General features: G+C 51.2%; 1 protein-coding gene across 5 annotated transcripts in view; it reads left to right on the forward strand.

Annotated features, from left to right (window-relative positions):
• depdc5 (DEP domain containing 5, GATOR1 subcomplex subunit) overlaps window positions 1-16,926 on the forward strand; it is a 181,404-nt gene that overhangs the window by 100,257 nt on the left and 64,221 nt on the right. For all 5 annotated transcript variants that reach the window (XM_085962009.1, XM_085962011.1, XM_085962012.1 and 2 more), the window contains exons 26-30: window positions 1,331-1,491; window positions 8,050-8,170; window positions 10,812-10,979; window positions 11,888-12,107; window positions 14,453-14,586. In XM_085962009.1, the coding sequence (XP_085818135.1) occupies window positions 1,331-1,491; window positions 8,050-8,170; window positions 10,812-10,979; window positions 11,888-12,107; window positions 14,453-14,586 (804 nt within the window). The remainder of the gene's footprint in view (window positions 1-1,330; window positions 1,492-8,049; window positions 8,171-10,811; window positions 10,980-11,887; window positions 12,108-14,452; window positions 14,587-16,926) is intronic.

Below are 16,926 nucleotides of genomic sequence, written 5' to 3' on the forward strand. Positions count from 1 at the left end.
GGACGTTATCCCCGGTGTCCTGGCCGATTATTTATCCCTCAATCAACATCACTAAAACAGATTATCTGGTCATTATCTTATTGCTGTTTGTGGGAGCTTGCTTTCTGCCCCATTTCCTACATTACAACAGTGATTACACTTCAAAAGTGCTTAATTGGCAGTAAAGCGTTTGGGACATCCTGAGAATGTGAAAGGTGCTATTTAAATCCACGTCTTTCTTTCTGCCTTTTTTAGCAGATTGTATCAGGGGTGCTGCAATTGGTCTCATTGACTCTGAACTGGAGAAGGGTGAACTCAGCCGGGGTTCCTACTGGACATTGCTATCCAGTGACCCAGGCTGGGAAGCCTGTGTGTATGTGGACATTAATTCCCTCGGGAGTGTGCTGCCCGCCCAACCTTCTCCTTGCCTAGAGCTGCAGGCGGCCTGCCCTCTGGTTTGGGGAGTGGGCCCGCGGGGTCTCTAGTTTGGGGAGGGGTCGCGGGGTCTCTAGTTTGGGGAGGGGGCCCCAGGGCCTGTGGTTTGGGGAGGGGGCCGTGGGGTCTCTAGTTTGGGGAGGGGGCCGCTGGGTCTGTGGTTTGGGGAGTGGGCCGCGGGGCCTATGGTTTGGGGAGGGGGCCCCGGGGTCTGTGGTTTGGGGAGGGGGCCCCGGGGTCTGTGGTTTGGGGAGGGGGCCGCGGGGCCTGTGGTTTGGGGAGGGGGCCGCGGGGCCTGTGGTTTGGGGAGGGGGCCGCGGGGCCTGTGGTTTGGGGAGTGGGCCGCGGGGTCTGTGGTTTGGGGAGGGGGCCGTGGGGTCTATGGTTTGGGGAGGGGGCCGCGGGGTCTCTAGTTTGGGGAGGGGGCCGCAGGGTCTGTGGTTTGAGGAGGGGGCCCCGGGGTCTCTAGTTTAGGGAGGGGGCCGCGGGGTCTATGGTTTGGGGAGGGGGCCTCGGGGCCTCTGGTTCGGGGAGGGGGCCGCGGGTCTGCTCTGGTGCCTGTCAAATGGTGCGGGGAGATCTGGTGAAAGTATAAAGAGAATGTAATGAGGTGTGTCGGTAAAATATAAATGAAAGGAAACTCGTTGACTGTAACATTATGACAACAAGAATTTGATTAATCCTTAGAATAGGGCCAGAGTGTTTGATAACTAAAATACTCTGTTGCAACAGATCAGAAGAGGGTTAGGCCTGGATTGTCATGTGGGAAGTACACTGTACGGTGATATATTGGCTGGGCCTGGTCACATCCACCCCTTCAGCCGGATTGTGAGGGATGGAGGAAGCCTTATTGCTGTTCTGAAGGAGAGCGTGACGATGAAGCATTTCCTGACCTGTTTGTTCTGCTCATTCCTAGGAGAGATGAGGATGGGCCTATAATGACAGCCCAGCAGGTGTTTGAGGAGTTCATCTGCCAGCGCCTCATGCAAGGATATCAGATCATTGTCCAAACCAAGAACAAGCTATCCACCGCTGCAGCCTCGGCCCCCCTCAGCAGCAGCCCACTCTACACGCGTGGTAAGAAGCCGCACGGGTTGGTCACTCAGCTGACGTTTTGTGTTGTTAAATAATGTTAAGTCCGTGAATGATTGAGACACGGACTAGCAGGAGAGAAAACAAAACGATCTTTACTGGTGAAAGTCATAAACGAAACTAACCAACAGAGGCTCTCTAGTGCCTTTTATACAGGGGTGGTCACTGCCGGTACTGCAGTCTGAGACCAGTTATTCTCTTAAAGGTACATACACAACAATTCCTCCCCTTTTAGATAAACAGTACATAACATTCATTTAACAACTAATGATAACGAATTACAATCACAATTACTGTTGCTAGATACATTGGTTAAGTTTAAGCAATTATAAGTTCAGTCTTTGAGGAGGCTTCCTGATTCTGTCTGGATAACGCCTCTTTGGAGTATCAGGTTCTTCTGGCAATGTTGAGTCGGAATCAATGTCGTTGTTTGGTTCATCTGCTTCCAATATTACCGGTTCTGCGGTAGCTGCAATTGGAACGTCGATTTCATTACCAGGTGTATCAGATCGTGGTATGGAGTTGACGTTTTCCAGTGACTCTAGAATCTGGTCAGCATGGCGTCTTACAATGCTCTCCCCAACGTCCACGGTATACATGAGAGGTCCTTGTCGTGTACAAATCGTTCCTGGCTGTCATTTCTCAGTGCGGTAGTCCCGGGCCAAAACTGGTTGACCTATCTTAAAACTCCTGGTCGGCCTTTCATTCATATTCTGAAACTGCCTGTTCTCCACATCTCTTCGGACGTTTGGCTTAACCAAATCCAAGCGGCATCGTAGTCTTCGATTGAAGAACATCATGGCTGGAGTTTGGTTGGTAACCGCATGTGTCGCATTCCGGTAGGCAAACAAGAAGTTGTCCACCTTGTGTTGTAGGGGTATATCTTCATTACACATTGCCTTGATAGCCTTCTTGAATGTTTGGACAAACCTCTCGGCCAATCCATTAGTGGCTGGATGATATGGGGCAGATGTGTAATGCTTAACACCATTGTTCTTTAAGAACCTCCGGAACTCTTCAGACACAAACTGTGGTCCATTGTCAGAGCAAATCTGTTCAGGCAGCCCATTCCTGGCAAATATGGTTCGTAAAACTGCGATAGTTTTTTCCGTAGTGGTTGAGGACATTTTTATTACCTCTGGCCACTTTGAATGTGCATCCACCGCAATTAAAAACATCGAGTCCATGAAGGGACCAGCAAAATCAATGTGCACCCTTTGCCATGGAGATGAGGGCCACTCCCGTGGATGCAGAGGAGCTTGTGGTGGGGCGTTTTGGACCTTCTGGCATCCTGCACAGCTCTTGGTCATCTCTTCGATTTCTCTATCGATTCCCGGCCACCACACAAACGCTCTGGCTAAGCTCTTCATTTTTACCCCACCCAGATGACCCTCATGAAGCTCATTGAGCACTCTATCCGTCAACTTAGGTGGAATTACTACTCTGGATCCACACATCAAGGTTCCTCTGCACACTGACAGCTGTTCTCTTCTTGGCGAAAATGCTGGCAGCAGTGGTTCGCCATGTGCTGGCCATCCCTTCACCGTTAAATCATAGACCCGTGATAGTGTCGGGTCATTCCGTGTTTCCTTTTCTATGTTTGCATTCGTCACAGGGAGACATTCGACTATGGTCGAGTGGAATAACTCCATTGGATCCACTGCAAGGTCTTCTTCTTCCACCGTCGGCAACGGTAGACGTGACAATCCATCAGCATTTCCATGCTGTTTAGTTCCTTTGTACTCGGTCATATTGGTGTGCCCCTAGGAAAAGGGACCATCTCTGCAGCCGTTGTGCTGTCATTATCGGTACGCCCTTCTGAGGGTTGAAAATGGAGACAAGAGGTTGATGATCGGTTAGTAGAGTAAATTTTTGACCGTGCAGATAGTGATTGAACTTCTTCACCCCCCACACTAGGCTGAGGGCCTCTCTGTCAATCTGGGCGTAGTTACGCTCGGCAGAAGTTAACGAGCGTGACGCAAAAGCTATCGGCCTCTCCAAACCATCAAGGAATTTATGTGACAGTACCGCCCCAATGCCGTAGGGAGACGCATCACACGCCAGCCTGATTGGCAGTGCTGGGTTGTAGTGAGCCAATACTTCCTTCGAAGTGATTAAGTCCTTACTCTTCTGAAAAGCACGTTTACAATCATCGCTCCATTTCCATGCTACCCCCGTTCGTAGCAGGGCATTCAGTGGATGCAGAATTGTCGACAAATTCGGCAAAAACTTATGATAGTAATTCACCAACCCGAGGAATGACCTCAGTTGCGACACATTTTCAGGCGCTGGGGCCTTAACAACCGCTTCAATTTTGTTAGGGGACTTATGTAACCCCTCTTCATCAATCACGTGGCCACAATACGATATCTGTTTCTTAAAAAATTCGCACTTGGGGCGGTTGGCTCGCAGCCCATGTTCCCGTAGTCTAGTGAGCACCTGTTCTAGGTTGTTAAGGTGTTCACTGTCATCTTCACCTGTTACAAGGATGTCGTCCAAGTAACACTGAGTCCCCGGAATCCCTTGCAGGACTTGTTCCATCGCTCTTTGCCATATCGCCGGAGCCGATGCTACTCCGAATACCAATCGATGATACTGGTAAAGACCTTTGTGAGTGTTTATCGTGAGATACTTCCTAGAGGATTCTTCAACCTCCATCTGCAAATATGCTTGTGCTAGGTCAATTTTTGTAAAATGCTTCCCTCCAGACAGTGAGGCGAAGATGTCTTCTATTCTTGGAAGAGGATATTGTACTGTGTGAAGGACAGGGTTCACCGTCACCTTGAAATCCCCACAGATGCGAATCTTCCTTGGCTCTCCGGACTTATTGCTTAACGTTTTCTTCATGACAGGAATGATGGGTGTCGCCCACTCGCTCCAGTCGACCTTAGACAACACGCCCGCCTTCTCCAGATTCTCCAGCTCTGCCTCGACAGCTGGACGAATTGCATATGGTACCGGTCTCGCTTTGAAAAACTTGGGAACTGCATTCTCTTCTATTTTTAACGAGGCGGTTACGCCTTTAAGCGTGCCCAGTTCTTGTTGAAATACCTCTTTGGCGTTAGCTAAGATTGTTGACAATCGTCCAGGAGTGACGTCTTCATCTTTTTTTACCGTCCACCGTCATTGCATGAATGGAATGCCAATCTAAGTTTATCTTCCTGATCCATTCCCGTCCCAATAACAGTGGTCCACCATTTGGCAGTATGTAGAGATACAATTTCCGTATTTTCTTGCCATTGTATTCGACAGGCACCCTTATTTTCCCTCTGGGGTATACTTTTTGCCCCGTATACGTCGTCAAGACGATGGATGTCTCTCTCAAGGGTATGTGTGAAAATAGCCGCTCATAGTCTCGTCGATTCATGACGGTTAGCGCTGATCCTGTATCCAATTCCATTTTAACTTGGGACCCTGCTATCGTGAGGGTGACCCAAATGGTTCGGTGATCCTCTTTTGTGATTACATTGTGAAGTTTGAGACAGCTTAATCTCCTGTTCTCGGATTCACTATCGCTCATCTGGTCTTCGGAACTACTGTCCGTCATCTTTTGTACTTTCTTGTACGGTTCCTTAGTAGCCTTTTTGTTGTCGCTGGTCTTCTTCCCAGACCTACAAACTTGTGCAATGTGTCCAATCTTCCCGCATTGTCTGCATATTTTGTCTTTGGACCAGCAGTCCTTCTGGTCATGGTTAGTTCTGCCGCAGCGATAACATTTTGCAAATCCCCGTGTCATTTCGTGGGTGCCATATTCCTGTGGTTTTTGTTGAATTTCTGCAGCTCCCCTGGCTGCTGCTTCGTACGATACTGCCACGCTGAAAGCCTTATCTAGCGTCAGCTCTTTCTCTGAGAGTAACCTCTTCTGGGTTCCTTCACTCAGGAGTCCACAGACAAATTTGTCCCGTAGGGTATCTGCCAGTCCTGCTCCGAACTGGCAGTGCTTTGATAGCTTGCGTAGTTCCGTAAGATACTCAGCATTGCTCTCATCTTTGTGCTGAGTTCTCCTGTGGAATTTAAATCTTTCTGCTATCAACAGTGGTGCAGGGTTTAAGTGCTCCTGTAGAACAGCAACAAATTCGTTAAAACTCTTCGCCTTCGGTTTGGCTGGAGTAATCAGATCCTGCAATAGGCCGTACGTTCTAGCGCCCATTACGTTTAGCAATATTGATGCCTTTTTCCCCTCCGCTATTTCATTTGCCTCGAAATATACCTCGACTCTTTCCACATACGTGGTCCAGTCCTCTAATGTATTATCAAAAGCAGTGATACAGCCAGTCTTCGGCATCTTGCAAATCTAAAATGGCGCCTCCCGCGCTTTGTCTTCTTCCCCACTGTTGTTAGCGCTGCTTTCCACGGTTTCCTGCGCGTTAAATATTAATTTGTTTTCTTTTATTATCTTCCCGTCGTGGAGCGGACCCTCTGGGACACTTCCCTCCCTCTTCTGAGGTCCGAACGCTGCCCAGCTTCGAAACACCGGCCACGCCCTGTATGCTCCACCCTCTCTCTCTCTCCTTGCTTCCTGAGTCGCTGCCTGGCCCCGTTGCAGCCCAGGAAGGAACAGAGCACTACCTGCCACCAGCCCGATTAGCTGGGAAACCACGGACCGAGGAACCCAGCCTGGCTCTGGACAGTCTCTCCTGCAAGTTTTGAACTCGATGATTGACGGTCGACGCCCGTTTCTCGAGTTTCAATGGCCCATTTTTTTTTTTCTTCTTTCTTCTGGCTCCGACCTTCAACAACGTCGTCGGAGCTGCTGCTGAGTTGCAGGTAAGTTCGTTTCTAACTCGTCGCCAGTGTTAAGTCCGTGAATGATTGAGACACGGACTAGCAGGAGAGAAAACAAAACGATCTTTACTAGTGAAAGGCATAAACGAAACTAACCAACAGAGGCTCTCTAGCGCCTTTTATACAGGGGTGGTCACTGCCGGTACTGCAGTCTGAGACCAGTTATTCTCTTAAAGGTACATACACAACAAATAACAGGTTCTAATGGTTCAGCGGGTTAAGGCAGTGAGTCACCTGAGGTGTACAGAACGGGTTCCGTCCTGGTCGGTGTTGAGTTAGCTAATCTTCGGCAGATTTCCTTACAGCACGACTGTTTCCCACAGTGCCCCTGGGAGGAAGGCGGGCGATCGCGGGGCTTTCGCTTTGGCACTCTATCCAGCAGCTGCTGCCTGGAAGTGCGCTTGATTGAGCGCAGGATTGGCTTGGCTGTGGTGCCCCCACTGCTGAATAGCCTGCTGACGTTAAATGCCTCGGCTTAAACATAAAGGATGGCTGGGGTACAGGAGGTGACTTCGAACCATACCCCATCTTTGCGGGGAAAGGAGGAATTTGGCACAAAAAGGAGAAAATGAACGTTGGAGGAGCAAAACTTCTTGCAAGGTGAAGACGTTGGTGATACCACCACCACCACCATCATCATCACCATCATTGTTCGCCTATTGTTGGAGCTCCTGTGACGGTCCTCCATTTTAAGGCAGGGACTCGAACACTGGTGTTGTGTTTGGAACAGTCCGTGGTTGCCCTTTCATTGACCTGTTCTGTCCTGTGGCTGCGTCACGGCTGCAGGTTGTGGACAACATCGACTATTTCAAGGATTAGCTCGTCCGCCATTTTGACGGCGTTTCCCCCATCGAGGGTCCCACTGACCCTCCTCCAGGGGCTCACCCGCCCGAAGCCAGTGGCACTTTCTGGGGCTGACCGGGTCACTTCGCCCCTTCCCGGTACTCGGCATTGACCAGTCACCGGTAGGGCCTTCTACTGTTGCTATGGTAACGGGCTTAAACACCCCACCTGATTCCAGTTGGTGATGCGGAGTAGAATATTTTTCCATTTCAGCCGCACAGGGTGAGCATGTTGCCCTCCCAGGTCAGGTCTAGCAGACCCAAACTCGGTCAGTCACCCTTACTGCACTAGTGTGGCATTCGCGCTTCCAACACCAGTGTCCCTTGTGGCTCCGAGTTGTCGGTCATGCTGGGAAAAGCCAAGTTGTGGATGTTTGCACGCACTGGGGACTGGAGCCCAATTCAACTTGGACTCTGAAAGGTGTCAGGCAGAGGTAACCTTGAGGGATATGGGGTGGGTGTACAGAGCTAGGTCTCAGACCAGCCATGATCTAATTGAATGGCGGAACAGGCTCGCGGCGCTAAATGCCTGCTCCTGTTCCTATGTTCCTATTCCATCATTGGACAGGATCCAGAGGAAAAAGGAAAGTGTTAACCCACTGATCACCCTGTCCTTCTGGCAAAGGGGGTGAGTGCAAGCCTGAGCTGGAAATGGAAGGTCAGTACGTACACCAGCAGCAAAACCAGGTCAGCACAGCGGCTGAGTCCAGCTATCGCACCTTTTAATGGCCACCACATGTCTCTGGGGTCTGCTTGGTCTCTGCTAAGCATGTGGTAGATCACACTGCATAGTTACCACAGGCCAATCAGAAAGGCATTGGTATCTCTGCATTAATTCATATCGACAGCACTTTATTGGAGACGTCCTTCCAGGTGAACTGCTGTTTAGTAACTGGTGTAATACCTGTGTTTGTAGGCCTGGTGTCCAGGAACAAGCTGGAAGAAGAGGAGATTCCTTATTGGCTGAGCATGGGTCGCACCTTTCATAAGGTCTGCTTAAAAGACAAGATAATAACAGTAACGCGCTACCTACCCAAGTAAGTGAGAAGCAAGTGGTCCAGCCCTGCCAGTTACCTGGCCGGTGTATGGGTAATTTAATTAAGGACAGGACGGGCAGGAGCTGCAGTCATTTTGTGTCTATCTACAAAGTAAAGTGAGAACACCAAACTAGATTTGAAAATGAGAGCGGAGCCCAAGCTTTTATCAGTGCAGCTCCGGGTCACAAAACAATGGTGCTTTTTGTATGTAGCAGAAATTCTTGACTTGGTTTGAACCTGGTAAAATAAAACCCCTCAGCAGCGAGAAGCTTGACGGAACATTTAACGAGGTGCGTTGATCAAATAAGGTCGAGACCGGGACGCTGCCCTTAACCGACGCAACTGTAAAATAGCTATCTAAAAAGAACAAAATAAATTGCATTTATATAGCGCCTTCATGACCTCAGGATGTCCCAAAACGCTTTACCGACAGTGAAGTACTTTTGAAGTGTACACTGTATCTACCCCCATCGTGACCCAGCTCTGTGGCTCCCTGCACCTTCGCCGGCCTTGTTGATATTTATAGTATTTAAAACTAAAATGATGACATCTTAAGTGTGTGCGTTCAAGCTCCACTCTGCACTGGAGCACATAATCCAAGCTGACACTCCTTGTCAGAGGTGCTGTCTTTCAACATTAAACAGAAGCCCCTTCTACTCTCTTTTGGTGCTCCAAGTAGGCTTAAACAATCCCGTAATGCTATTTGAAGTGGAGCATGGAGTTCCCCCACTGTCCTGGCTGTTGTTCTTCCTTCAATCGACACCACCAATAACAGATTATCTGCCCATTTGTTTCCTCGCTGTTTGTGGGATTTTGCTCTGTGGAAATTACAGCTGTGTCTGTCTACACTTCACAGTAATTCATTGCATGTGAAGCGCTTCGGGACATTGCTGAGAGAAGTGATTAAGGTTGTATAAATGCAACTTTTTTTTTTTTTTAAAAGGGATGTGATTTTGGAAATAGTTGAGTGGAGAGTGGCACAGAGAGGAGAGGTTTGCCTCAATGGACATGTACTATTTTTAACCGTTGCTTTGGGCCCGAATTTGTGATTCTGAATGGGGAATAGGAGTTTGTGAGAGTGGGTTCTGGCTCCACATGGAGAGTGGATCAGTAATAGTGCTCGCTGAGTCACCCTGGCAGCTCTAGGAACACTACAAGTCAATAGCAAAATACTGTGGATGCTGGAAATCTGAAATAACAACAAAAAACGCTGGAAAAACTCAGCAGGCCAGGCAGCATCCATGGAGAGAGAAACAGAGTCATTGGGCCGTGGAGTCGGATTGGAGGCGTGTCGGGGGGGTTAAAATCCTGAAATCAGGGGTCCTGACCCCATCCCGCACCCAACCCGCCTCCATGCCAGTTTCAGAGGAGGCGGGTACCCGCCCCGCACTGGGACCCGCCTACCCAAGGCGGGAAGGGATTAGTGCCAATTAACTGCCTGTTAACAGGTAGTTAACAAGCAGTTTTTAGCCTAATCCCTATTTTTAATGCTGAAGTGTGGGATTCCCGACAGCTCCAAACCACGGCAACTTAGAGGAGGTGGGCTGTCGGGTTGAAGGACTTGGAGGGGTCGAGATGTCAGTGTTCAGGTGAGTGATGGGTGCATGAGTGCAAAGCTAAGTGTGTTTGGTGTGTCTAAAGTGTTTAAAGAAGTTTAAATGACCTTTTCTAACCTTTTCAGCCTTCCTTCCTTTAGGTCTCGGGAGTCCCTCATCTCACCAGCACAGAAAGCAGAATGGCTGAGAACTGTCAAAAGTGACAGCCTGCAGCTTTCTGTGCAGGAGAGATTTCTAACTGAGTCTGTGGAGAAGGACTCGGGTTAGAAGTAAGACTGTCAGTGTTTGACAGCTTCAAACAGCTGTGAAACACTGATATTTCATCTGTCAAAACCTCTTGACAGATGAAATTTCAGTCTGTGACGTCACCTGTTGCCGGGTGGCCCTTAATTGGCCTGCTGGGCGGGCTCAACAAGGTCAATCAAGTTAAAATTGCGTGGATTGGCCACATCTCAATGGAGGCGGGACTACAACCCCGACAGTTGTAGTCCCGCCTCCTACCCAACTCCTGAATGAAAATACAACCCAACGTTTCAGGTCGAAGACCTTTCGTCAGAACTGGAAAAAAGCAGGAAATGGAACAGATTTTAAAGCAAGATTAGGGGCTGGGAAATGGGGGAGGGGATGAAAGAACAAAAGGGAAAGTCTGTGATAGGATAGAAGGCAGGAGAGGTTAAGAGACATTAAGAGATATTCAAGGCAAGAGGAGATGGTAATGGGACAGGCTAAGGAACAAAGGATGGCTCTAGATGAAGTCTAGATGAGACACTACAAGTCAGTTCAGGTACAGCTTTAGGAAAAAAGCCTGTGCCAAAAAAAGGAATTGTCTTGCGTTCTAATGTGTGGGTCTTTGTAGGATGGAGATGAGGCGGAAAAGTGAAGAAGTGAGGTGTCAAAAAATGATGGGTTTTGGCGTATATATTTTATACAGTTTCTAAAAGCGCATTGCCCACTGGCCCCTCCTTCTGGGAATGCTGCACGGAGGTGGGGTGGGGGAAAGAAAGGATTCCAAAAACTGGGATGAGTGAAGACTCAGCACAGCAGCTGTGTTCTGATTCTTGGCGGCCGCTCTTTATCTCGTTCAGGTACCCTTATGAATCTGCTCAGATCCAGTACAGTTACAGCCTCTGCCCACCACATTCCAGCACCGAGTTCGTGTCGTGCTGGGTGGAGTTCTCTCACGAGCGGCTGGAGGAGTACAAATGGAATTACCTGGATCAGTACATCTGCTCGTCGGGCTCCGAGGATTTCAGGTACATGTCCCCGCAAGCTTCTTCCCTGCTGTAGATTCTGGTGTAGGCAACTCCCCTGTCTCTCTGCCACCATCTCCTCTCTACCCTCCCTGTCAGTGTGGGGACACCGACTTCTCCCTCAGACCTACCAATGAAAGAACACCTAATGTTTCCCATGTCACTTGGGAATGCTAAATTCAAACCGGTGAACTCTTTGGTGGAGCTCAGGATACAGCCAAGTACCAAGCTCACTCTGACATGCAGTTGGAGAGAGGGGCACCCGGGAATATTGCAGAATTATAGTGGGAGAGCTTTAAGTGCCATACGCTGTGCGAGTGGAGTGTCGGCTGGAGACTGGGGCCAGGCCAGAAGTAGAAATCTCGATAACATGGAGACTTTTGCTGGTGCCCTTGGTTGCTGATACATCAAGACTCCATCGACCTACAGACTCGACTATTCCAACGCTCCCCCGGCTAGCCTCCCACCTGGCACCCTCCGTAAACGTGAACTCATCCAAGACTCCATGGGCTCGCCCCTCCCTATCTCTGTAACCTCCTCCAGCCCCACAACCCTCCGAGACCTCCGCGCTCCTCCAATTCTGGCCTCTTCCACATCCCCGATTTTAGTCGCTCCACCATTGGCGGCCGTGCCTTCAGCTGCCTAGGCCCTAAACTCTGAAATTCCCTCCCTAAACCTCTCCACCTTTTAATATGCTCTTTAAAACTTACCGCTTTGAACAAACATTTGTTCACCTGCCCGAATATCTCCTTATGTGGATCAGTGGCAAATTTTGTCTGAGAATGCTCCAGTGAAGCATCTTGGGACATTTCACTACATGAAAGGTGCTATACAAACGCAGATTGTTGTTGTACTGAATAAGACCCCTGTCATCAATGAGTAAACTTTATTTTTTTATTGCTGCTTCCCAGCCTGATCGAATCCCTGAAGTTCTGGCGAACGAGATTCCTGCTGCTGCCGGCCTGTGTAACGGCTACCAAACGGATTACGGAGGGAGAGACTCGCTGTGACGTTTACGGGGAGAAGCTGCGCTCTGACCAGGAGGAGTGGCAGCTGCTGGACGGCTTCATTCGGTTTGTGGAGGGTTTGAACCGAATACGGCGACGGCATCGCTCGGACAGAATCATTAGGGTGAGGCTGCCTTTTCATTCTTCAGTTATTGGCAGCTAAGTAACTCGGGCATTCTGTACCTGAACTGACGTTGAATTCACCCACTCTAATTCACAGTCCTTCCTCTGTTTGTTTCTTCATCCTTAAATCTCACTGGTTAAGGAAATGGACAGTTTGTCCTGTCGTTCACCCAGGTCCCAGATGCCCTGTTGCCTTCACTGCGCCATTATCAGCTCGCACTTCCAGCAACTTTGTGGGCCAAAAATTTTAAAACTTCCAGCAAAATCTGGGCCGGTGGTTTTCCTGAGACAGACCGCTGTAGAGTTGGATTTCCTCAACAGAAAGTTCTACATTGTGGAAAATGGGTTCGGTTTTGCAGGTGTTGTGAATTATATGTTGAATAATTTTAAGTAGCCTGGATAATTGGATTTTACAATGGCCTCAGCCAGTTGTGTTTCCCCATTATTCCTGCAGCAGTGAACAGTAGATGTGATTGTCCAGTAGATGTCCAGGTGAAACACTGATTTACTTGTTGTACTTACAATCTAGTATACTGTATTCGCTGCTCACGATGTGGTCTCCTCTACATTGCGGAGACCAAACGCAGATTGGGCGACCGCTTTGCGGAACACCTCCGTTCAGTCCGTAAGGGGGACCCTGAGCTTCCGGTCGCCTGTCACTTTAATTCACCGCTCCACTCCCACTCTGCCCTCTCCGTCCTCTTACACTGTTCCAATGAAGCTCACCGTAAGCTCGAGGAACAGCACCTCATCTTTCGATTAGGCACTTTACAGCCTTCTGGACTCAACATCGAGTTCAACAATTGCAGACCATAACCTCGGCCCCTATTTCATTTTTCCATTTTCTTTTCTCTCTCTCACATGGCAGCTGTCGATCATTCTGCCATCGCCATCTAGAACCATCTTTTGCTTCTCAACTTGTCCCATTACCATCTCCTTTTGCCTTGCACCATCTCTTAATGTCTCTTAATCTCTCCTGCCTTCCACCCTATCACAGACCTTCCCTTTTGTTCTTTCCTCCCCTCCCCCCTTTCCCTGCCCCTACACTTGCTTAAAAACCTGATCCATCTCCAACTTTTTCCAGTTCTGACGAAGGGTCATCGACCTGAAACGTTAACTCTGTTTCTCTCTCCACAGATGCTGCCTGACCTGCTGAGTATTTTCAACATTTTCTGTTTTTATTAGTAGATGTGATTGGCCAGCCTGTCCACATTGTCGAGGCGAATGCCTATCCTGAATGGGTTTGCTTTGTTTGTGTCCATTCCTTGGTTCAGAATAAAGTTGTTTGTTTTCTGGAGCAGTTAAGGTTAAACATGAACATGCAGATTGAGAGCCTGAGCTGGAGAATGCCCTATCTGAATACTGAGATTAGGACAATTCATTACAAGTGGGAAACACCATCCAAGTGAAATAATATATGTAGGGAATGGCAGTTTCCCAACATCAGCACCTCAACATGTAAAATCTGTTAAACTCTCTGTACTTCAAAGAAATGTCTATAACGTGAATAACTTCTCGTAACATAAATCTCAGCCCTGGTCACTCGGCTTCAGTGCTGGCTGAAGATCTGAACTTCGCTGGAGTTTTAGTATAGCATTGTAAATATTGTTTCATCCAAAATTCTCTTCAGTAATCAAACGACATCAGAATACATTCCAAAAATGGTTTCTAAACACCTTGTGAACCAATTCTATTTATAACGTTCCTTTTTTTAAGTATTGTGCTCTCAGTATCTCACTGGATCTGTGTATTGTAACTTTAGATGAATCGGACGATTAGTTTTAGCCTGGTGTGATGGTGTGGAGTCAGGAGAACATGATCTCCCGTGATCAATACTGTAATTAGAGGATAATCCTGGGCCTAGTATCTCAGCCATGGTGCATACAAGAGCACAGATCTTGTATCGGAGGAGACTCGATGTGCTCATGGAAACGAGATTTTGAAGTGAACAGAAGTATTCGGTGTTTTGGTTCATGGTGACGGGTGATCCCGCCAGCGAAGGCTCCCAACGATCTGCTTAGGTCTGTGATTTGTATCTGGTCGTTGCTCTGCTGATCCTCCTGATATGTGGAATCATTGCTGGTGGGTCGGAATATGAAGCATATTCAACCCTGGTAAAGATTAACAGTAATTTTGACCTTACTGGTTGGGAGGTACCAGCATAAGGCTTGCAAATCAAACTTCTGGAATATTCCGTTTACCCTTCGGTTTTCCTCTATTTGTTGAGATTGATTCTCGGCAGGGGAAGGCCGATCTGTCATCCAGTGTATGATTGGCTTTCGGCTGCTGTTGAATGTAACGCTTCAGTTTGTTTAGCTAATGCAGATTTTTCTATTCATATTTCAGAAGGGGGCCCCCATTAAAGGACTGCAGGTGACCGGGCCCCCCTCAAGCTATCCCACTGAACCAGCAGGGCCTCCGCTCGGGAAGAAGGGGACTTCAGCTCTGTCAGCCTTGCTGGAGATGGAGGCCAATCAGAGGTGAGGCCTCTTTCGCTTTGAGCAGCTGGCTCCATGGTTACAGAATGGGTCCTGGTCAATCATCACAGTCCCTCTGCCAGCAGAGGCCATTAGATTGCGCTCACTCCACTCCCCTCCCCTCCCCAGTGTGGCCGCCCCTGCTCGTGGGGAAAGAGCTGCAGCCTTTGTTCGGAGTCTCGCTGCTCGCATTGGGAACTGAGTGAAGTGGAAATGGCCCGTCTTTACCCCATTCCATTTGCACTGAGTATGAAGAGCTTCAAAAAGGTCAATCTTCATTCGGTTGTAATTCAGAACTAAATCTGGGTGATCTGCTTCACCCCATAACTGTTACACAGGCTCCTGATGAATGCATCAGCTGAACCATTCTTCTCACTGAATAGTGTAATGGTCTCAAATCCGCATTTTACTGGATTAATCCCTTTGTGATCCTTTAAAAACTTCAATCCATTCCCACTCAATTAATTCCATATTTCAGCCCAGTTGGCCATTAGGTCCTCCTGATCGGAGGGGCCAGTCCCAGTCCCCACGGATCGGAGGGGCCAGTCCCAGTCCCCACGGATCGGAGGGACCAGTCCCAGTCCCAGTCCCAGTCCCCACGGATCGGAGGGACCAGTCCCAGTCCCAGCCCCCACAGATCGGAGGGACCAGTCCCAGCCCCCACGGATCGGAGGGACCAGTCCCAGCCCCCACGGATCGGAGGGACCAGTCCCAGCCCCCACGGATCGGAGGGACCAGTCCCAGTCCCCACGGATCGGAGGGACCAGTCCCAGTCCCCACGGATCGGAGGGACCAGTCCCAGTCCCCACGGATCGGAGGGACCAGTCCCAGTCCCCACGGATCGGAGGGACCAGTCCCAGTCCCCACGGATCGGAGGGACCAGTCCCAGTCCCCACGGCTCGGAGAGGCCAGTCCCAGTCCCCACGGATCGGAGGGGCCAGTCCCAGTCCCAGTCCCCACGGATCGGAGGGGCCAGCCCCAGTCCCCACTGATCGGAGGGGCCAGTCCCAGTCCCAGTCCCCACTGATCGGAGGGGCCAGTCCCAGTCCCCATGGATCGGAGGGGCCAGCCCCAGTCCCCACTGATCGGAGGGGCCAGTCCCAGCCCCAGTCCCCACGGATCGGAGGGGCCAGTCCCAGTCCCCACTGATCGGAGGGGCCAGTCCCAGTCCCCACGGATCGGAGGGGCCAGTCCCGGTCCCAGTCCCACGGATCGGAGGGGCCAGTCCCGGTCCCAGTCCCACGGATCGGAGGGGCCAGTCCCGGTCCCAGTCCCACGGATCGGAGGGGCCAGTCCCGGTCCCAGTCCCACGGATCGGAGGGGCCAGTCCCGGTCCCAGTCCCACGGATCGGAGGGGCCAGTCCCGGTCCCAGTCCCACGGATCGGAGGGGCCAGTCCCGGTCCCAGTCCCACGGATCGGAGGGGCCAGTCCCGGTCCCAGTCCCACGGATCGGAGGGGCCAGTCCCGGTCCCAGTCCCACGGATCGGAGGGGCCAGTCCCGGTCCCAGTCCCACGGATCGGAGGGGCCAGTCCCGGTCCCAGTCCCACGGATCGGAGGGGCCAGTCCCGGTCCCAGTCCCACGGATCGGAGGGGCCAGTCCCGGTCCCAGTCCCACGGATCGGAGGGGCCAGTCCCGGTCCCAGTCCCACGGATCGGAGGGGCCAGTCCCGGTCCCAGTCCCACGGATCGGAGGGGCCAGTCCCGGTCCCAGTCCCACGGATCGGAGGGGCCAGTCCCGGTCCCAGTCCCACGGATCGGAGGGGCCAGTCCCGGTCCCAGTCCCACGGATCGGAGGGGCCAGTCCCGGTCCCGGTCCCACGGATCGGAGGGGCCAGTCCCGGTCCCGGTCCCACGGATCGGAGGGGCCAGTCCCGGTCCCGGTCCCACGGATCGGAGGGGCCAGTCCCGGTCCCAGTCCCACGGATCGGAGGGGCCAGTCCCGGTCCCAGTCCCACGGATCGGAGGGGCCAGTCCCGGTCCCAGTCCCACGGATCGGAGGGGCCAGTCCCGGTCCCAGTCCCACGGATCGGAGGGGCCAGTCCCGGTCCCAGTCCCACGGATCGGAGGGGCCAGTCCCGGTCCCAGTCCCACGGATCGGAGGGGCCAGTCCCGGTCCCAGTCCCACGGATCGGAGGGGCCAGTCCCGGTCCCAGTCCCACGGATCGGAGGGGCCAGTCCCGGTCCCAGTCCCACGGATCGGAGGGGCCAGTCCCGGCCCCAGTCCCCACGGATCGGAGGGGCCAGTCCCGGCCCCAGTCCCCACGGATCGGAGGGGCCAGTCCCGGCCCCAGTCCCCACGGATCGGAGGGGCCAGTCCCGGCCCCAGTCCCCACGGATCGGA

Source organism: Somniosus microcephalus, chromosome 19, assembly GCF_052327205.1.
Source record: "Somniosus microcephalus isolate GS21.2 chromosome 19, FLI_Smic_1.0, whole genome shotgun sequence".
NCBI classification, from domain to species: Eukaryota; Metazoa; Chordata; class Chondrichthyes; order Squaliformes; family Somniosidae; genus Somniosus; species Somniosus microcephalus.